The 22,660-nt window shown below is 39.9% G+C and overlaps 1 protein-coding gene across 1 annotated transcript in view; it reads left to right on the top strand.

The window, feature by feature from the left end:
* FGFR1 (fibroblast growth factor receptor 1) overlaps positions 1 to 22,660 on the top strand; it is a gene marked incomplete in the record, with an annotated part of 409,849 nt that overhangs the window by 50,607 nt on the left and 336,582 nt on the right. The window contains 1 exon segment of the mRNA XM_053718078.1: positions 9,492 to 9,755. Coding sequence (XP_053574053.1) covers positions 9,492 to 9,755 — 264 coding nt within the window.

Raw genomic sequence — 22,660 nt, 5'->3', positions numbered from 1 at the left:
TTTATTTTGCCCCTTTCATTTAATTTCTCTGAAATTGAGTAATTTCTAATACTCAGAACTTGAAATACACCCTGCTGACATCTCACGGCTAACTCTGCTACATATCTTCCCCTAATTTGGCTTTGTTGGATAATGGCCAAACATTGCATTTTCTATTTTTACTAGCCTTGTTGTCTGTGTACTAAATCCAAAACTTGCTCCTCCACATAAGGCAAAAATGGTGGGTGGCGTTTGGCTATTGAAAAATAAATGCAGTAAAAAAGGATGTTAATTTGTTTTAAATACATTTTAGAATTGGCTCATATGATATTATGTAGTAGCACAACCGAAATGTGTTGTGATTAGGAGTTTTACTGTGCCTTGAAAGTCACGTTGTAACTTTTTGTTTACATTTACTGCGTTTTTTTTTTTTTTTTATTTTTTTACCATTTTTGTTTCCTAATATTGAATTATTTTGTAGAAGAGACAGTTATAACAGTCTTGTGTCTTTTTATATACATGGGGGGGGGGGGGGGGGGTTAAACCATTAGTCTGGGTGAACAGACAACTTATTCCACTACTGGTTGGTGGCAGCATTAAAGGGACACGAAACCCAAAAAAATTAATTCATGATTCAGATGGAGAATACAATTTTAAACAACTTTCCTATTTACTTATAATATTTAATTTGCTTCTTTCTCTTGTTATCCTTTGCTGAAAGGTTTATCTAGGCAAGCACAGGAGCAGCAGAGAACCTAGGTTCTAGCTGTTAGATTTATATATTTATAGATATAGATACATAGAGATCTCTATCTATATATCCAACAATCTATCTCTATCAATTGTGATTTGGCTCACCCATGTGTTCAGTTAGAAACCACTAGTGCATTGCTGCACCTTCAAAAAATGATACCAAGAGAATGAAATAAATTTGATAATAGAAGTAAATTAGAAAGTTGTTTAAAATTGTATTCTCTATCTGAATCATGAGAGAAAAAAATGTGGGTTTCAGGTCCCTTTTAAGAGGTTTATTAGTGTGGTGGCGCTAAACAAGTTTTTTTTTTTTTTTTATTTTTTTTTTTTGTTTTTTTTTTTACATGACAGACGGGTGATACTTTTTATACCAAACATGACCTAACTCCTGGTTGGGGCACCGAACAGGCAGTATTTTTTTTTTTTTAAATAGCCCAACGTGCAAGCAGGCAGCTGACAGCATGTATGCGCTAAAGTGCAGAACCCTTAAATGTCAGTTCGTGGCAGCCTTGATCTTTGTAATCTGAGCATGTGCTAGTGGTGAGATTACTTGTAGGGCACTTGCCTCACCTGCCTCTCCCAGCCGCACCTAAAAATTCAGCCTGGTGCAGTTGGTTTACTGCAGCCTGCATGACAAGCTTCAGTGTCAGTGCTTGGCAGACTTGTGTGAGCCATAGTTGTGTTAACAGAAGGAGAGGAATAGAGTATGCAGGAGGAGGAAGATGATACAAATACACTGCACTTAATTATAGCGCCGAACATGATGTGGTGAGCGTACTCTGGAAATTGTGCAAGTTATCATTTTGCTTAACGTGGTAGCACCAAAAAACAATTTCTGTGAAAGATGTTTAACCCTCTAAGCTACTAGATAATATAAGCTACCGTATAGTAGCTACCCACATTATTCGCACTAGAGTCTGTGTACCAAAACCTAATACTTAGCGAGAACAATTGAAAATTAATTTTATTATTTATCTCCCCTTGCCCCCACTGGGAGTGTAATTTTATTATTCTGGTTTTGTTAACACTGCTTTTATATAGCCAATTCTTAAGCATATAAACTGTCAGTATAGTTAGGGATGCCATGAACAATATCAGTAATTTCAGATGCCAAAATAAAGGTAAATTAGCCAATTATAAACAATTTAATACACTCCAGCAGGTAAAATGGATAATAAGGAACAAATTAAGGTCTTAAAAGATTCTTGATTACAGGAAAGTCTCCTCCTGAATGTATTTCTTCTGATCATTCCACTAGAACAGTTTTCCATCCTTGTTCTGAGTTTTTTTTTTATGCCCTACTTTAGAACATTTTTCAACAGGAAACCCATACATATATTGTGTGTTTTTTTTTTTTTTTTTTTTAACAGATAACATATAATATTTTATGTATATATCATATGTAAGAACTCTACTTCAAAATGATTGGGAAAAAATATTTTCATTAAAATTTTAATAAACAAAATTGTAAAATATTGTGTGTGCTTTGTGTGTCTTTTTTTCTTCTAAACAATACAGTTAAAATAATAAGGGGTTATATTCATATAAATAAGAGCATTTGGGTATAATTATATAATATTGATGTGCACATAGGGGCTCCCATGAGCCTCTACTTAAATAAATACACATTTTTTTTTTTTTTTTTTTATATGCCTGTTGATCAAAACGTATATAGGGGCTTTATTTCAAAGAGGGGCTTTTGGGCTTTATAACATGGGGTATTGGGGTTCTATAATCCTTTTTGATGGCCTAGTATAAGTGCCTAGAGACCCCCCCCCCCATTTAAAAAAAAATAAAAAAAAATGTATATTTAAAAAAAAAAAAAGTTGCAAACAATTTTTTTTAAATTTATATAGTAAAAACCTAGAAATGGCAGCCTTGTATGGGGGGCCGCTAATAGCTCAGAAAGTGCTCCCAGCGGATGACAATATGTGGCTGTCATTTGCACCAAAGTTATAGTGTGGGGATGATGACCATGTCTTGTCATCCGTGCATAAAGGGTTACATTTTTCAATTTTTGACATGGTATGCCTATTCAGGGGCAGCTTTTGGCAGGTATTGTGTGTTTCCATGCCTGATCAGTAACATAATTGCCTTAGCTCTATTCTCCCTCCCCCATGTCATGCGGGTCTTGTGGACTTAACTGCTTAAAGGGACACTCAGGTCAAATTAAACTTTCATGATTCAGATAAAGCATGTAATTTTTAAACAACTTTCCAATTTATTTCCATTAAAAAAAATATGCACAGTCTTTTATATTTACACTTTGAGTCACCAGCTCCTACTGAGCATGTGCAAGAATTCACAGAATATATGTATATGCATTTTTAAACGACGAAAAATAAATGTGATGTGCACAAAAAAAAGATAAATGTCCCAGGTTAGGTAATCACGATGGAAGCTGTGAAGCTGGGATTTCGTTCTTTGCCTTGTCTCCTATTAGGAGTTACCTGTGCACTTATATCTAGAGCTTGATCTTGAAGCTCTAGACAATGTGAGTACCATTTATGGCTCTTCATAAACATTTGAAACCACAGAACTTCACTATATGTTTCTCTTTTTTCCCCGAGGTTCACCTGCTGTGAATTGCCATCGTGATTACCCAACCTGGGACATTTTATCCTTTTTTTTGTTTTTGTGCACCATCACATTTGTTTTTTGTTGTTTGATTGTTTCTTGTTTATATATTGTTTTTTTTCTTTTGTATATGCATTTTTGATTGGCTGATGGCTGGTACAGGGGGAGTGGAAATATACATAATTTTGAAATTTGTTAGACAAAAATCTACTACTCATTTGAAGTTCGGAGTAAGTGCTATTGCATTGTCTTATCACGCATTTGTTGATTATACTAATCGACTGTATTTACTGGTCCTTTAAGGAGATTTTTTTACAAGAGCTGTGTAAAACTCTGTCTGAGCAGGATGAGATTGCCAATAGAATAGATAGCTTTAGAACATTAGGAAATGAAACACCTTGTAATTACATGACCTTTCTGCTGTCCTGCTATAGATTAATGTATCAGTTTGGTATAAGCGTTTCTAAAACAAATAAAAATTCTGGGTACAACTGCACCAGCTTGGCAACTACTCACCCTGCTATTTTATTTCCCCTCCAGAACCTGTAGCTATATTTTAAAGATGTTGTGATATTTTAACCCATTTGTGACGTACAGGGTTAACCAACCCTTTTCCAACTTAAAGGGTCAGTTTACTCAATTTTCTCCCCTTTAATTTTTTCCCAACGATTCACTTTACCTGCTGGAGTGTTACATTTTTACAAGTATTTCCATTACCCTTATATTAAAATTTGAAATAGTTTATTTAGCCTGTGGTATCCCCACCCATCCGGAAAGTTGTTGGCCTCAAGACCACGCTTTAACACAGCCAGTAGAATAGATAAGGTAATAAAATGTTAATTTTCCATTTTTCTCTCCAAGTATTGGTGATTGGTTTATGGACAGATATAAGAAGCATGTATATGTAAACAATGTGATAAGTAATGAGATCTGATTATACCTACAAGCTCAACCTATTTTATTAGGTTGTGGCTTCAAAACACAATCTGCTAATTCATATACACAAATAAGCCTTAAAGTGAAGATCAATTTCGATGTATTAGTGCCCGTTTTTTAATAATCCTGTTAAAAACAAGGGCACTTTAATTCATCAAAATTGACATTTCACTCGTTTTCTTCAAAAACGTACCTTGCCCTCTTCGCGGGTCCAAAATGACGAATCCGGTTTCCTCTAATCACGGCGTTGCCTCAGGCCATGATTCCCGGGGGGGGGGGTGGGGGGGAAGCCGTTATTGGAGGAAGCCAGATTCGTCATTTCTGACATATGAAGAAGCTTCCGATGGCCGGGGGAATCGCTGGATCGGTTGTCAGGATTAAAAGGTACGTTTTTGAAGAAATCGAGTGAAATGTCAATTTTGATAAATTAAAGTGCCCTTGTTTTTAATAGGATTATTAAAAACCGGGCACTTATTCTCCGAAATTGACCTTCACTTTAAAAAAGCAAATCTCATACATTTTATACTCTGCTGCTGGTATAAAAAAAAAGTAATTGGAAACACATTAAGGGAAAAACAATTTTATAGTATACTGTCCCCCATTCAAATGTTTTTTTGGTAAGCAGAATGTAAGAGAAAAGCTATGCACATTTTTATATAAACATTTTTATATATTGTGTATTTTTCCTGTAATTTACTTTAGTAAAATTCTACTTTTTTTTTCTTTTGTCTCCAAAATGCAATATGTTTATACTTTGCTCTGTCTTCAAATTTGATCTTAAAAGTCAGGGAAGAACTGAAATTAAATTCTGTTTTGTATCAGTGTTGCCACCTGAGCTCCATTATTTAAACAGTCACCTAAGGCATGAATTAGAGCTCTTAAGTTAATTTATCCTCCCGCTCTCTCGTCATATTGAGAAAGCACACTGATTTAATACAGGTTTGAAAGCTTTTTTTTTTTTTTTCCCAATGAATAACAGCGTTTGTCAGAAGTTCCACACTTTTTACACTACCCCCATTATGTCCATAAATAACATTAACAAAATATTTGTCTTTTAAATTTTAGCATTGTGGGATTTATTTCCTCCTCCGTTTGTATTGAAATCACTTTCAAATATCATCTGCATTTGTATTTAAAATATAAAATGGAAAATCCAAAATAAACTGTCAGACTAAAACAAGTAAATAGAAACTCAAAGATTCCACTCAATAGATCAGTTTAAAATTTTAATAGACACTTCGATTTACATCTATTATCAAATTTACTGAGCCCAGAGCTCGACAAACCCAGGAGACAAGGAGCTACTGGCTCCTAGAATTTTGCCCCTGGCTCCTAACTTTATGGGTGATTTTTTTCCCCATATATCTATATACAAATACCATTGTTTGTTTGGCTCCAAAATATTCTTACTGGCTCCTAAATTATGAACAGATTTGTCGACCATTGACTTAGCCTACCTAGGTATACTTTGAACAAGAGATACCAAGAGCAGTAATATACTACTTGGAGCTAGCTGGTGATTAAGCACCATCGAATTCAGAGATGACGGTGAACTTGGTGATGTCAGCAGTTGAGATTTAAAGGAAGGAGAGGATACAGTCATGCATGATAAAGCTGTTACTATTTATCTCCTCACAAGGTTAATACTAAATACTGAAAGGAAGACAATACGGATACTTTATATACTAGACAACCATATTTGTTGTTAATCTTTCTTGTATCTGATGCAAAATGTGTGTGAATCACTGTAGTATCATATGCTATAACTTATTCAGTGCTAATGCCAAAGCTGGTTTCATTCCTTTTTCCTTTGTTGCATTTACCCATTGCTTTTTTATTTTTTTTTGTACTGTTTCTGTGAGGAACTCACTTTTTGTTCCCCCAGAACTTTTAGAAAATTAGTTTAGAATACAGAAATATTTAGATATCAAGACTGTTCAAAATCTAGGAGCCAGATATTTTCAGCAGACGAACAAATTGTGTTTTATTGTATTGCACATGCACATATTAGAATTGAAACAGACTGTAAATAGTTTGACAGGGCTTGACAATCCTGACAACTTAAATTTAGGCCTTGGCCACCCTGGTTTTGAGCTTCCAAGACACCTATGGATGGACCCTTTTATGGCTTGCCACTGCCAACTGCACTTAAATGTTTCTCTTTAGAGAAGCGCATCTGTGCGCTCCAAATTTATCAAAACCGTTTTGGATGCCCAGTATCTAAGATGTTCTATCCTTCACAGTAGATTTGCATAATCGACAAATGCAAGATAACAAGACAATACAATAGCATTTACTCTGAAATTCAAATAAATAGTAGATTCTTTTCTAACACTTTTCAAAGTTATGTATATTTCCACTCCCCCTGTACCATGTGATAGCAATCGGCCAATCACAAATGCATATACGTATAGTCTGTGAGTTCTTGCACATGCTCAGTAGGAGTTGGTGACTCAAAAGGTGTAAATATAAAAGAATGTGCACATTTATTTTAATGGAAGTAAATTGGAAAGTTGTTTAAATTTTCATGATTCAGATACAGCATGTAATTGTAATTAAACCTGAGTGTCCCTTTAAACCCTAAAACCCCTCCCGAGAGTGCAAAAGGTGCCCAGACCTTATTAGCATATTAACAATTTATACAGTGTATCCAAAACAAGTACTCCTAACATCAACATTCTCAACCATATTAAGTTAACTAACGTGTTACAATTTTGTCCTACACAACAGTATATAAATTGGACATTTAGATACAACTGGTTATTTTAACAGTGAGATGACTAAATAAGTTGATCTTCTTGTTCAAACTTATGCTAGTATGTTACCGCAGCAGCACTTTGTACATCTTCCTCATTTTTTTTTATCTTTTTCACACATCATGCTCAAGGGATACTATTATGTCCAAATGGGATAAAACACAGTTCCGGTGTAACCTGTAATAAGGGCCGGTCCGGTGTCAGCTTGGTTTATGTAACACACTTACGTTATGCAAGGGAGTCCTAACATATTTGCATCCTGTTTGTATTAAAAATACATGCATATACTTAACAGTACATAAAAAAATTGTGTGGTAGTTTGTTAATCCGTCCACTGACTGATAAGTAGGCAGCGTCAAAAGAGAATTTACAATAACGGCTGATATAGGGGCTCGGCTCACTTAGTGAATGGGTAGCTGGAACACTGCTTTTATTTAAATGACAGGCTTAACTTAAAGAATTTGTTATCGATCCAAGTAATTATAAAGATGTCAGTCGGTGTTATAAGTCCGCTTCACCTCATTGTACCAGAATTAAGCATAATGTAAACGGCCATGCCCACAATTAATAATAATAATAATATTATCGGTTGTTTGTAGAGTGCTAATCATGTTTAAAGTTAATCCTATGCTTATTAAAGGGCTACTACAGTGAATAGATCCATCTTGTATATACCGTTCTTCTCATAAACTTGATGGAAAAAGTGTCAAAGCATAATAGTTATCTTAGATGCATCATCTTCTGATGTAGCCTGCCTTTTATGGGATGCCGTGGTGAAGTCAAAGGGCTGTGTTGCCACAAATGCTAAACAACCTATAGTACCCTGTGCCTGATTACCGGACCTCAAAGCTGATATCATTGGTATATAACTGGCAATCAGGGGAGCAATTTCTATTTAGAACATAAATCACTCCAATAAAAAATAATGGTCCTATGTTGATCCCCATATTCTGCATAACAACATATCGTCAAATCATACTATTAATATCAGGAGCATCAAGCTAAGGGAACTGAAAAACATTCAGGATTTTCTGGTCCCTATACACTTGTATGTATATATGTATGTATGTATGTAGAATCCAAGGAAAACTGTGCACAGTGCAAAGAAAGCTCCCACAGAAATCCAAGGTAAAAATCCAAAACTTTAATGCAGTATCATTTAAAGCATAAGTGGAAAAGTTCCAGCAGCACACACAAAAACATGAAGTAAGCAGTGTATGTATGTCATAGTTTTAATGAGAATAAATATAATCTCTTTATTACCCTTTCTCCAATTTTACATAACCAACAGTGTTATAGTTTCCCTTTTATCTTTGTGGTTATTTTGTTTTTAAGCCTCTGCAGACTGTCCTCATTTCTGTGCTTTTAACAATCTTGCATTTTAGCCAATTAGTGCTGGTTCCTGCATAACTCCACGTGAGTGAGCACACATGAACTAGCACTATCTGGCTGTGAATAGCTAATAAAATGCACTGAGATAAGTCATCTCATTAAACAACAAAAAAAACTGGAGTGGGGAGGGGTAATAGACTGTCCCTTTTTAAAAAGTATATTCAAAACTGAAATTCATAGTGAAAATCCATAGTAATTGGAATATGTCAAACTTCAAGTAGAAACTATAGTTTCTATAGTATAGTAGTCTATATGCTTCTCCAATGTCAGATTATATAAACATATTTTTCAAGCCCTGATACATATATGAACACACACATTGTAGTAAGTGACGTCAAGGGTGTAGACCTATAATCCTACATGCCTCTTGTCTAACATATGCCCCCTCCACGGCTATACAGGGAGAGAGTTATGAATTATAGGGACACAGTGGTGGAGTGTTAGGGATCTTAAGAAATGACAGAGACTTAAAAAGTAGGAGAGGGTAGGATCTAGGGCATTGACAAGGAAAGACAAAGGGAGGGATAAGAGGGATGAAAAGGACAAACAGTGTGGAAAAAGGCATTATGGTGATAAGGACAGACCGAGTGAAAGGGGAGGGATTAGAGGATGAGCAGAGGAGTATCTTGATGGTGACGGGGACAAAGAGAGGACAAAGACAGGGACAAAGTGTGGTTGAGAGGCTGGGATCTGCGTGATTATATACGATAGTGTTGCCGAGTGAAAGGTAGGGATATGGAGGATGACAAAGACTGAATAAGAGGGAAGGATTTGGACGATGATAGGGATCTGGGGGGATAAAATGGACAAAATGGTGGAGAAAGAGGGATCTGGGAGATGAAGAGGACAGTATGATTGATGAAGAGCAGGGGTGGGCAATTATCGGCCCTCCAGATGTTATGGACTACATCTCCCATTTCAGCCATAATGCTGGCAAAGCATCATGGGAGATGTAGTCCATAACATCTGGAGGGCCGATAATTGCCCACCCCTGATGTAGAGAAATTCAATTTGCTAATCTGGTCTCAGTTTTTCAACCCAAAACATCTGTTTTGAAATAAAAAATCATTTTTAATTAGGACTTTTTTTCCCCCTCAGTTCCCCCGAAATCCAAAACGGCAGTGGAATCGTATTCAGTCCATCCTGGAAATATCATTAGTTTACGGTGCAGGCTTCGAGATGATGTTCAGAGTATCAGCTGGGTGAAAAATGGAGTTCAGATTTTGGCAACAAACCGCACACGTATTACAGGGGAAGAGATGCAAATTTTCAACGCAGGGCTGGAAGATATTGGTTTATATGCATGCGTTACTAATGGTCCCTCTGGAACAGACACGGTTTTATTCTCCGTTAACATATCAGGTTTGTAGCAATTTTTTCCAAGCTCTATGACATTATTGATTAACTATTAAATATATTTTTTTTATCATTTTTTTAAAAAAATGTTTAGTTAAGGAGATGAAGCTGGCTTATTCTCAGGTTTGGATTTCGGATACTAACATCCCTGTGTCTTGTGTTTTTGAGTTTTAAATTTCAAGGTGTGATCTGGCATTTGATTTTCTCCACAGAAAATTTCGCCAGCAGGGTGTGTACAGAGTAATACTTTTTAATATTGTAGCATTTTGTTATTTTGAAATGTTAAGCTATTCAGATCTCAAATTAATTGCATAATTTAACATAAATTGATTTTAATGATTTTTCAACAAATTTTGAAAGCATTTAATGTTTGCCAATTTTATCTAAATATTGGGTAAAATTTTAGCTGGTTGGTCCAAAAAAATCAGCCCGGTTGTGTACCCATTAAGAAAAGGTGATTCTGTACACGGTTCCAGAGTTTCCAGTGAAGGTGGTATCAGATTTCCACATATCACAGGACATTGTCTTCTCTTTTCCTAGGAACACAAGGGAAGCCTTTATATGTCTGGGTGTGGTTGATTGTCTATTTATATTTCTATGAAGAAAGCACAATCAATTAGGAAGACTTATCGTCTTTTTGTTATTCTAAGAAGATCTTGGCTCGGCCAAGCTCCAGCTAAAACAACCATCTCTAGCTGGATTGATGAAACCAGAGCTCACAGAGAGAAGGCTGAATCTGTTCCTGGCTAACTCTACGAGGGAAATGGCTGCCTCATTAGCTTATGTGGCTAATGCTTCTCTATCAGAAATATTTCTGTAGATCTCCTCATAGCTTTGTGTCACATCACAGATGGGATGTTAGACAATCTGTGTCTAAGTTCAGGTGTACTGTTTTATTCCCCTCTATTACTTAGAAATTAGTATAATATAAATTTATATTTTTGCATTTTTTTTTCTTGGTTTTCTTTTTCCCCTCACCTATGGTTGTAACTTTTTTTTACTGCTTTGTAATTGTCTCACTGGTAGGATAACTAGAAATTAACAACCAAAAATAAGACATTTTCAATATCTTGGACACACATGCCTGAATAATATTTACCAGACTCCCTCCCTTTCTGCTTATCCACCTTTTGGATGGACATTCATAGGAGGGTTTGGAGTATTTTATATGGTATAATGAGGAAATGGTCAATTCTGTCCATACTCCTCATGGAGTTTGTTCTCATTTTATAAGTATTACTCAAGGATATAGGCCAATATATATGAATGTCTTATATTTAGTTGATAATCCATTAGTTTTTACTTTGATCACCAGCAAGTTACAAGGGCATGTTGAACCTTTATTTGAAAGGGCAGACTTCCCGCTTTCAAATGAGGCCTGTAAGTGACAAGGAGTTCCTACCCACTTCTGACATCACCACGTGCACCCCATAATTTTTTACATCCAGTGTGTTTATTTTTTTAAAGTTTATCCCCTTGCGCCATATGAATGTAGGTACTACGCCACACCATACTTTTCCCAGTGTGGTGCATGTTGCGGTCCCCGCTGTAAACTTAGACAGTGGAGACTGCAGCTTGAGACAATAGGCATCTGCCTTCATATGGAAACAGAGCACTGATCATGCCCCCTTACCATATGAAGCCAGATAACTGATAGTTAAAGAGAGTGAAACTGTCTGTGTCACTCTCTGTAAGGTCCTCCATTGGTGCTGATTAGGGAAGCGGGTGGTTGGCTTAGCGGGGGACTGAGGGGCTTGGTTAAAAAGCTTTTTTGGGAGGGAGAACAGGGAGGTTGGTGGTTGAGGGAGGGATCCCTGCACTACAGAAAAAAAAATATGCCTATATTTATGAAGTTCAATTGGTTGCTCACTTGCTGTAACCGCTAACTTTGGGTGTTATCGTTTTATTGATTTTATCCTCTGTGGAAGTAGTCTTTTTCGAAGATTGTGAAAGTCCCCAAGCCATCACATGTGAGATTAAAAATCACCCAACATACTAGCTTTTATCCCTTCCACACCCTGTACAACTTAGTACAATGCACCTTCATAGTGTACAGGCTTCTACACTTATAAGCACTTTTGTGTACATATATATATATATTTATTTATTTTTTTCTCTTAAATGTAGGTGATTGGTATTTATTCCTAAGTGCTGGTCTTGATAGCGGCAAACCTATCTTTTCCAGGACCGTTGGAGGGTATAAGCTCCTGAATACTTTCCAGAGCTCCTTAATTTTTTTTATTTTTTTTGTCATATGCAGAAGTATTTTATACATATTTAAAATAAGCATTTTTTAATTATAATTTTGGGGCTTAAAGAGACAATACACATTTTCTGTATCTCACATAGGGACTACAGTCTTCCATCGACATCTTTGTGTTCTCCACTAGGGTGAACCCAATGGGGTATATTTATTAAAGTGCGGACGGACATGAATTTTCTGATGTAGCATAACATGTCCGCCACACATCGCATACGCTGTCAGCATTTATCATTGCAGTAGTTCTTGTGATCATATAGGATCGGGTTGATTTCTGTCTGCGACCTCAGAGCAGGCGGACAAGTTATGGAGTAGCAGTCTTTAGACCGCTGCTTCATAACTGAAACCAGGGGCATCGAGCTCCATACGGCGCTTGATAAATTGGCCCCTATGCGTTCTGTCATGATACAATTGTGTGGAGTAGTTGATACCTGGATTGGCTACCCAGCAGAGGTGGTATTGTGGTCTCTGCCTGGAAAGGGTTAATGTGAATTGCTTGTTCTGTGTGTGATATCTGTGTTCAGGAATGCTGTAAGCTAACCCTTCTCCTCTTGGAGACTGATACTGTGAGCCACGGCTAGTTGTGCGTTGGCTAACCTTGTCGTAAATTTTAACAAGGGTGGTGTCTTTGACAAGACAAACAATTTGAGTTTTAAACTTGATGTAACGGGCTGTGTTAGAATTGGCCTGGGACCCAAGCAGCGAACATCATGAAAAGCAATTCTCCACATATCTAAAGAAACTTGGTAATAAGTTGGATATTGTGTTTGTATTATTTTTTTATGTCCCATTTTCATTTTAAAGAATTGTAACTTTGCAACTGTATGTTATTTTGAATGTCTCTTTAATTTCGCACTGTGTAAACTGTATTGATAATTTTGTTATTAAACACACAGAAAATCTCATTCTGTCTTTGGGCTCTAATATCTGAATTCACACACTATTGAGACAAGGTTAAAGGCACGTTACCTAATTGGGAAATTGTGTGAGCTTTTGAGGGTTCCAAAATGCCCCTTTAATTTCAGAGTTTTGGTGGTGGCAGAAATTGTTAATTAGAGCAGTGTGGACAGGATTTGGGGGTTAATGTGGTGTCCCTTTTTAAGGTCCTTATTTAGAGTTACAAGTTTAAGGGAGCAAAGCTTGTGTGCTATTAACCCCTTCATGTCCACAACTCTGTTGTGATGTTGAAAAGGTTTGATTCGTCACAAACTGGCTTTCAGCGTTTGGGATATTTATAGTTTTTTCTAGTGCTATTTGTATAGTACTAAAAGGAATTACATGTTTTTGTGTAATTTCCCAAAGACATAACTCAGTGCCTAATTACAGAGACATACAGTTCAAAGAAGCAGTTCTTTTCCCCTCCCTCTTATTTGTTGCTACGCTCATTATGGAAGCATATAGGAAATGCCTAAAGAGTCCCTGGAGCTGCTTTGTCTGGAGAGAGCCATCGCAACTTTTGGCAAAACAAAGAAGCAGTTGGTCCAGGAACTGCAGCAGGCAGATGACATTCCAGCAGAGCAGGAAACGGGCACAGAAAGGGTTATTGTGGAACCGGTAACCCAGGAGATAATACCTACTACTGTTACCCCTGTGAGTGCAAAGGAGTCTGAGCTACAAACAGCACTCAGGTACTTGGGGGATGCTGAACCCAAACTAAGAATAGAATTGATCCTCACGTTTCAAGAGTAGAGAAAAAGAGAGGGAGGCTGCAGAGCAATGGGTTCGCTATTTAGCTTGTAGCCTGAAGGGTAAAGCCCTGGATGTATTTGCTTAACTTCCAGTGGAGGCTGCCAAGGACTATAAGGCCATAAAAACAGCCTTATTGAAAAGTTTTTTTTTTTGTTTGTTTTTTTAACCTCCGGAATTCTACAGGAAAAAAATTTGGAGTCTCCACCAAAGTGCAGGTGACAGCTTCACAGAATATGTTGCACAGCTAAGGGCTGCTTTTAAGCAATGGACTGAGGGCCTAAAAGTCCTTACTCATGAGGCTTTGGAGGATTTGATGATCTTGGAGCAGTTCCTGCAAACAGAGTCCTAATGCCAGAGAATGGATTCTGGACAGAAAGACCAAAACAGTGGCAGAGGCTGCAGATCTGGCTAACGATTACGCCAACAGAGCACCTGCAGCATGGCAGGCAGCTATGCAAGCCGTGTCTCCTAAGTGGGGAAGGGCAAACAAGGCAGCAGAGAGACCATCTCATCTACACCTTGCAGCCAGAGGGGCAGGGGCCACACGGGGCAGGAGGATACCTGCCGGTGTTTCACTTGTAACAAGATGGGGCATCTGAGTTTTACCTGCCCAGAGAAGAAGACGCCTGAGGGTGGGAATGTGGTGGGGGACCAGCATCTGTTTTGTTAGTGTGTGGGTTCACAAGGCAAAGCGGAGAGATAACCTACAGAGGGTATCTGTGGGTAACCAGGTGGCAACAGGACTCGGATAGTGGAGCTTCAGTTACCTTGGTGCATCCTGAAATGGTAAAGCTGGAGAACATTATACTAGGGAGGACTGTGTCCATTCAAGGAATTGGGGAATTTGCCCAGCAGTGCCTGTAGCACCAGTGTACCTTGATTGGGGTATGAGAAAAGGTTTGCGGGAGGTGGGGATTTCTGCAGATATCCCTGTTGATGTTTTGCTGGGCGTTGATTTGGGCCAGATGCTTTGTCAGTACGCCCCAGAAGACAACACCTGCAACCTGGAAGGGCCAGTAGAGGGCCCTGCATTATCTGAGGTACTGTCTAAAACTTTGGTGGACCCAAACGGGAGGCTAGGGATGGACACATCGCTAGCTACACCAGGGCTGGAGGTATCCCACCAAAGGATGAAGATTTATTCCCTTGAAAATCATTGCTGGGGGGGGGGCTGAGGGTTAATGCAGCTCTGCCTGTGTGTACACCAGTAATGTCTTGTTCTAATGAAGAGGGATGTATTGAAAATGTTTGTGACAATGTTGCTTCTATTTAACCTGGTTACTGGGAGGGAGGGAGAGCCTAAGGTTAATGCTGATTTACCTGTACCAGTAATGTGCTGTTCCAGTGAAAAGGGTGATACTGCCATTGATTATGACAATGTGTGCCAGGTGACCAGTCCTAGAGTAGAGAGACTTGTGAGAGGGCTGGGTTTACCCCTACTTATTAGTGAGAGTGGGGAACCGAGAGAGGATGATGCCCTAGAGGTTGCTGGATGCTGTGAGTATGTGATGCCTGATGCAGTGTGTGGGAATGTGAGAGGGCAGCATTGCTGGGCAGAAGGGCAGACTGAGTGTGGTGTGCCAGCTGAGTGGAGTGAGCAGGGGGCAGGAGAAGGGACTTATTCTCTTGTTTCCCCTGAGGTAAAATGCACCATGCTATACAGCTGCCAAGGAGGACAGGTGCCGGGTTTTCTGTGAATGGCATGGCTGGTGTAGAGGCCAGATTACCCCCTACCCTGTTACAGAGAGCAAGACAGGATGGGACCCTGGGTGTGTCTGTGGACCTCCCCTACAGTAATGGGAGATGTGACTTCCCCCTGCAGCTCTCCCATGGTTGTGTGTGCACTGGATAGAGAATGTGTGGGCCCAGTAGCTGCAGTGACTAATGAACCTGCTACCCCTACAGAGCATACTGGGGTAGGTGTGAACAGTGGACTATCTGGCCTAAGCATTGCAAGAAGTGCCCTTATTCCCCTAGTGAGTTACCCTGAGGGGGTGCTAGATCCCTTTGAGTGAGAGTGAGTGCAAGGATTGTATGATATCCTGCAAGAGAGTGTCCTCCACAAGGGAAATTGTGTCAGCTGATGCTAACTGTTGCAGTAGGCAAATGAACGCAGAGTGTGCGCAGAAAGGGCAGATTTGGTCTTATGAACGAGGAAAGACTAAGATTTAGGTTAACATATGGGATCAGCGTGGGCTGACCCACCATTTTAAAAGGGTAGGTGTCATGATACAATTGTGGAGTAGTTGATACTTGGATTGGCAACCCAGCAGAGGTGGCATTGTGGTCTCTGCCTGGAAAGGGTTAATGTGAATTGCCTGTTCTTTGTGTGATATCTGTGTTCAGGAATGCTTTAAGCTACCCCCCCTCCCCTTGGAGACTGATACTGTGAGCCACGGCTAGCTGTGTATTGGCTAACCTCGTCGTAAATTATAACAAGTGCGGTGTCTTTAACAAGACAAAGAGAATTTGAGTTTTAAACGTGATGTAACAGGCTGCTGTTAGAATTGCCCTGGGACCCAAGCAGCGAACATCATGAAAAGCAATTCTTCACATATCTAAAGAAACTTGGTATTACGTTGGATATTGTGTTTTATTTTTTTATGTCCCATTTTCATTTTAAAGAATTGTAACTTTGCAACAGTTTGTTATTTTGAATGTCTTTATAATTCCGCACTGTGTAACCTGTATTTATATTTTTGTTATTGAACACATAGAAAATCTCATTCTGTCTTTGGGATCTAATATCTGAATTCACACTCTGTTGAGAAAAGGTTAAAGGCACGTTACCTAATTGTTAAATTGTGAGTTTTTGGGGGTTCCAATATGCCCCTTTAATTTCAGAGTTTTGGTGGTGGCAGAAACTGTTAATTAGAGCAGTGCTGACAGGATTTGGGGGTTAATGTGGTGTCCCTTTTAAGGTTCTTCATGTTCTTCATGTCCACACCTCTCTATTGTGACGTTGAAAAGGTTTGATTCGTCACAGCTTCATTACTGTGTTCTTTGCTTCTACCTACCAATAGATCTCTGTTTCAGCCTTACTATCCTATACTTAATTAAATGGAGCAAACTAGTACAGCTCAAGTATGTTAAATACGCTAACCCCCTGGAAAGATTATCCAAGGATAATTTAGCCCTTTAAGTTATTCTTAAGTAAGGATGTTTTCTTCATAAACGGGGAGAGTCCACAGCTGCATTCATTACTTTTGGAAATTCAGAACCTGGCCACCAGGAGGAGGCAAAGACACCCCAGCCAAAGGCTTAAATACCTCCCCCACTTCCCTCATTCCCCAGTCATTCTTTGCCTCTCATCACAGGAGGTTGGCAGAGAAGTGTCAGAAGTTTTTCGATTAGTCTCTTATGGAGGGTAGTACTCTTCGAAATTGGACTGGAGTTTTAAGTAATCCTGTCAGCCTCTCAGTGAGAGTATGGATGAAAGTTAGTGTGGAGATGCAGGGAGAGTCTTTCTGCGAACCCATCCCGCCACATGTTAACAGCTCCTTAGCAATCAGCATGGATAAGTTTCACTGCCTCCTTTCTTCACTCAATTCCATGTCGGAAGCAAAGCTACTATCTGTCACACTTGAAGGGCCATGTTCCTGTTCCACAGTGTAGATTCCGGTAAGATTGTTTCATTTTCCTTCGATAATGTAAACTAAGAAGTCAGGGTCTCAGTGGGACTCCTTTATCTTTTTTAACAGGGGGGACTTTAAACATGTTTATGTGATTCTGTCTGCTAATGTGTAGTGAAAATTGGGCTTGTGGCTTTATCGTAATGTTTAGACAATTTTGACAGGCTACATGGTCCTGGTGGCCTTGACGTGCTTTTTTCTGGCCTGCACGGTGTACCTTGTGACTAGGCGTGGCCACTTTCTGTTCTCCTTTTCCGTATTACTGACTCTGTGGCGACGGAGAGAATCTGTTCGCTAGTTGTTGCGGTGAGTTCCCCAGCCATTGGGGGGTGTAAGGTGCCATTTTTATTTTTTTCTATCCATAATTATCTATCACCAGGTTATGGAGGATTCTGATTTTTTTGAAGACGGATGTCTCTGATTCTTGCTAAGAGTATGAAATGGCCCGGGTAATCCATGCCCATCAGTTATGTTCCTAATGCCGCTTTAGAGTGTTCTCTTCTCCCAGGACAGGGAACTTCGAGTCCGCCTAGCCATCCGCCCTTTGGGGTCCCTTATCCCGTGAGGCGCATCCCCTAGACCCTTTCTTGGCTACGCAAGCAGGTGACCCTAATGTCGTTACCCCTTCTCCGGCAGTGGCTTGTTTCCTCCAGAGGTTACTGCACGGTTCCACATGGCCATATCTATGGCGTTGGCGCATTTACATCTTCCAGAGAGGGAGGTGTTCTGCTAACCAGGGTTCGTTAGGCGTTGGATCGTCTGGGTCAGGTCAGCCATCTGGGGAAGCGGTTTCCTCTGAAGCTTCAGGGGTCCAACCCTCGGGGCCGGGGTCATCACTTGCCCCGGCGGAGGCAAGTCTTGCTTTTCATTATAGACTGGCGTGCCTTCGTGTCCTACTGCAGCACGTTTTTGCGGTGCTGGAGGATCCCAGTCCTAATAGGTTGGGGGATCCGCGGTCTTCTGTTCCAGACGTGTTAGACGTGTGGGGATGCAGTTAATCTCCTTATCGTCTCCAATTTCCTTTTTTTTGGGTATCTTATTCCAGTTCTGAGCTTTGAAGGAATGGGGTCTCTGACTGGCTTGTCCTGTTAGAGTACCCATTCTTCTTGGGCGTTCACCTGCGGGTGCTGCCTTCTTTTTCTTTGATCCGGTTAGGATGTGTTTTATTTCTTTTGGAAGCTCATGTCTGTTATAAATTTTCCCTTGGGAAACATTTCTTCTCTGGAATTTGATGCTGGCAATTTTGTGATCGCCTGAGCACTTCCGCGGAAGTCCCATGTTAAGGTCAGTACATTATGTCCTTAGTTTTGCCAATCCTATGGGATCTTGATTTTTCTGTGGCCTGGGTCAGTTTTGAATTCCCTATGTAGCAGGCTGGTCCTGGTCAGGTGCTTATTTCTGTGCCTTACAGCTTATATCATCCACTTGGTGCCGGTGTAACTGGCTGTCTGGTTGGATGGTGAGTCTCTCACTCGGATAAGGCGTTAGTTTCTCTTTGGGTTCTCTTCAGATTGCATTATGCTTTTGCTTTTTGCTAGAGTTTTCGTGAAGTGGAACGTCCATGTACTTCAATAAATTTGTTACAGCTCACACCTACAGCAATATCTCTGAAATTTCCCCTGCAATTTTCAAGCTCACACCTACAGCAATATCTCTGAAATTTCCCCTGCAATTTTCAAGCTCACACCTACAGCAATATCTCTGAAATTTCCCCTGCAATTTTCAAGCTCACACCTACAGCAATATCTCTGAAATTTCCCCTGCAATTTTCAAGCTCACACCTACATCAATATCGTACTGATATCTCCAATCAAGACATTGAGTGTTTATTTTTTTTCCCCCTTATATCTGTTGGGCTAATATGGAATTGGTTTTAACCTTTATTATTGTACATTCCAATCTTCCCTCCCCCCCTCTACCCTTTTCCAAGACACACCTCCCCCTATTCCTTCACTTTATCAAATGGAAGTTTTACCTTTACCACTCTCTTTGTTACAGCTCACACCTACAGCAATATCTCTGAAATTTCCCCTGCAATTTTCAAGCTCACACCTACAGCAATATCTCTGAAATTTGCACGCACTAGCCCCCCAAGCCTCCCCCCACCTCCCACCTTGGTGTTTACCTTAATATATAAACACCTCCTAGCAGCAATTAGGTGCAGTTGTCACTAACGAACCAGGTTAGAGAGAAAAATTCACACTCACAGCCTCTGTACTGACATTTTACCATATTCTGCTACACCCTCCCAACCCTCATTTTCTTGCCACACACTTCACCCACTCTCAGTTTACCCTGCCTTATATCAAACTTATTTCCCTTACCTTTCGTATCCATTACCTCTCCCTTAGATTGTAAGCTTGAGAGCCTTTCTGTCTGCAGGACACTCATTATTGCACCTACAACTGTAATGTACCCCAATACTGTACTTGTTTGTGTATGTACTGCATCCCTGTAATGTTTTACTATTACTTGTATAGCGCTGCGTAATCTGTTGGCGCTTTATAAATACATGATGATGATGATGATAATAATTTTTGAGGCTCTGCCCATGCAGAGCTACGTATGGAGAGGAGGCCTTCTGTCCCAATCGACAGGCTGGTTCTCATCTCTTCTTTTAATAAGGAGCATCAGGCTAGGTGTTCCTTCAGCGAGTACCCTTTCACTGATGGGTTACAAAAAGCCTTGCCTAAATTGTGATTTGCAGGGGACTGAAGGATTGCACTCAGTCCTCGCTGTCCTGGTCTTATTTGTTGGTGAAGGAGCAGAGCGGATCCTGCTAAGGATTGCGCAGAGTAATGTTCCTCCTCTGCGCTTTAAAGTCTCTTTCTTTTCCCTTCTGGGGGAATGTGGATGTTCCCCTTACTTTGGGTAGGGGGTGTGTTTGTTTTGCGGGTTGAGTGCATGCAGGACACTTTTTTTTTTTTTTTTTCTTTTTTTTTTTTTTTTTTTCCCTCAGAGGCTTTTTGGTCCTGTCGAGTCTAATAACCTGAGCGGTCTCTAGCAAAGGCCTTGCTGGTTCTAACTGTTGGACAGTTACTTGGACTGTTTCTTTTTGTCCCTTCGGCTTCTAGTGAAGCAGTTTTCTTGTCAGGAGTTTGGATGTTTTCAGGCTGTGGTGTCCTCAGAATGGGCCCGCCTTTTGTACCCGCCCATTTTTGCATTCAGTGTCCTCTATGGGTATTGTTTTCGGAAAAGAAATGAATGCAGCTGTGGACTCTCCCCATTTATGAAGAAAAACTTAAATTATGCTTACCTGATAATTTTCTTTTTTTATTCAGACGGGGAGAGTCCACAGCTTCCCGTCCGCGTTTTTGTATGGGGCGGCTGTATTTTTTTTTTTTTTTCCGGCACCTTTTTCACCCTGATATTTCTCCTACTGTTCCTTGTTCCCTTGGCAGAATGACTGGGGGATGAGGGAAGGTGGGGGAGGTATTTAAGCCTTTGGCTGGGGTGTCTTTGCTGCCTCCTGGTGGCCAGGTTCTAAATTCCCAAAAGTAATGAATGCAGCTGTGTACTCCCCGGCTGAAGAAAAGAAAATTATCAGGTAAGCATAATTTAAGTTTTTGGTGTGTCCCTGCTAACTTATGCATAACATACGCTGAGTCTGTGTCCAATTCTAGATAGGGTCTTTCAGCGCTACCCCAATAGCTATCATGCAGCCGATGCATTCAAGGGGCAGAATGTGATGCTTCACAGACTTTCAGCTCATCTGGACATCCCTCAGAAGTGACCCATGTAAGTACTTTTCTGATCAGTGGGTACCTTGGATTCAGATTTCTCGTCATTTGAAGGAGAATTCTCAGAGACTCTAGGCCGATTACTGATGAAGTAGCAGGAAGTTTTGCTAGCTTTGGATTTGGAAGTAGAGGATCTTCCTGCCATGGATAAGCAAACCATAAAAAAAAAACATTAGAAAAATTTATAACCAATTGTTTTTACTTTTCTCTTTGCCTTACTCTGTTTCTGATTTGATCACAAAAGAATCCCTCTGCCAAGTTTACCCATTCCCCAGTTTTGCATAACCAACAGTATACGTTTTACCTCTGTGATTACCTTGCATCTAAGCCTCTTCAGACTGCCACCTTATCTCCGTTCTTTTGACAGACTTGCATTTTTAGCCAACCATTCCTGACTCACAAACAACTCCACGGGAGTGAGCACACATGAAATAGTGCTGTCTAGCTTTGAAAAACTGACAAAATGTTTTGAGATAAGTGGCGACCTTCAAGGGCTTAGAAATTTGCATATGAGCCTACCTAGGTTTAGCTTTCAACAAAGATTACCAAGAGATCAAAGCAAATTTGATGATAAAAGTAAATTGGAAAGTTGTTTAAAATTGCATGCCCTATCGGAATCATAAAAGTTTCATTGTGACTAGAATTTCCCTTTTAAGGGAGATTTTGTTTAGACATACAGGTGAAACTCGAAAAATTAGAATATCATGCAAAAGTTAATTTATTTCACTAATGCAACTTAAAAGGTGAAACTAATATATGAGAGAGACTCATTACATGCAAAGCAAGATAGTTCAAGCCGTGATTTGTCACAATTGTGGTGATTATGGCTTACAGCTCATGAAAACCCCAAATCCACAATCTCAGAAAATTAGAATATTACATGCAATCAATAAAACAAGGATTGTACATAGAACAATATCGGACCTCTGAAAAGCATGCATACTGTATGTACTCAGTACTTGGTTTGGGCCCCTTTTGCAGCAATTACTGCCTCAATGCAGCGTGGCATGGAAGCTATTAGCGTGTGGCACTGCTGAGGTGTTATGGAAGACCAGGATGCTTCAATAGCGGCCTTCAGCTCTTCTGCATTGTTCGTTCTCATGTCTCATCTTCCTCTTGGCAATGCCCCATAGATTCTCTATGGGGTTCAGGTCAGGCGAGTTTGCTGGCCAATCAAGCACAGTAATCCCACGGTCATTGAAGCAGGTTTTGGTGCTTTTGGCAGTGTGGGCAGGTGGCAAGTCCTGCTGGAAAATGAAATCCGCATCCCCATAGAGCTCGTCTTCGGAAGGAAGCATGAAGTACTCCAAAATCTCCTGGTAGATGGCCGCGTTGACCCTGGACTTAATGAAGCACAGTGGACCAACACCAGCAGATGACATGGCTCCCCAAATCAACACAGACTGTGTGCCTCTCCATTCTTCCTTGTAGTCTGGGTCCTTGGTTTCCAAATGAGATGCAAAATTTGCTCTCATCAGAAAAGAGGACTTTGGACCACTGAGCAACAGACCAGGTCTGTTCTTCTTTAGCCCAGGTAAGACGCTTCTGATATTGTTTGTTCAGGAGTGGCTTGACAAGAGGAATACGACA

Source organism: Bombina bombina, chromosome 6 (assembly GCF_027579735.1).
Source record: "Bombina bombina isolate aBomBom1 chromosome 6, aBomBom1.pri, whole genome shotgun sequence".
Classification (NCBI taxonomy): Eukaryota; Metazoa; Chordata; class Amphibia; order Anura; family Bombinatoridae; genus Bombina; species Bombina bombina.
This window is presented reverse-complemented; position numbering and strand designations above follow the sequence as displayed.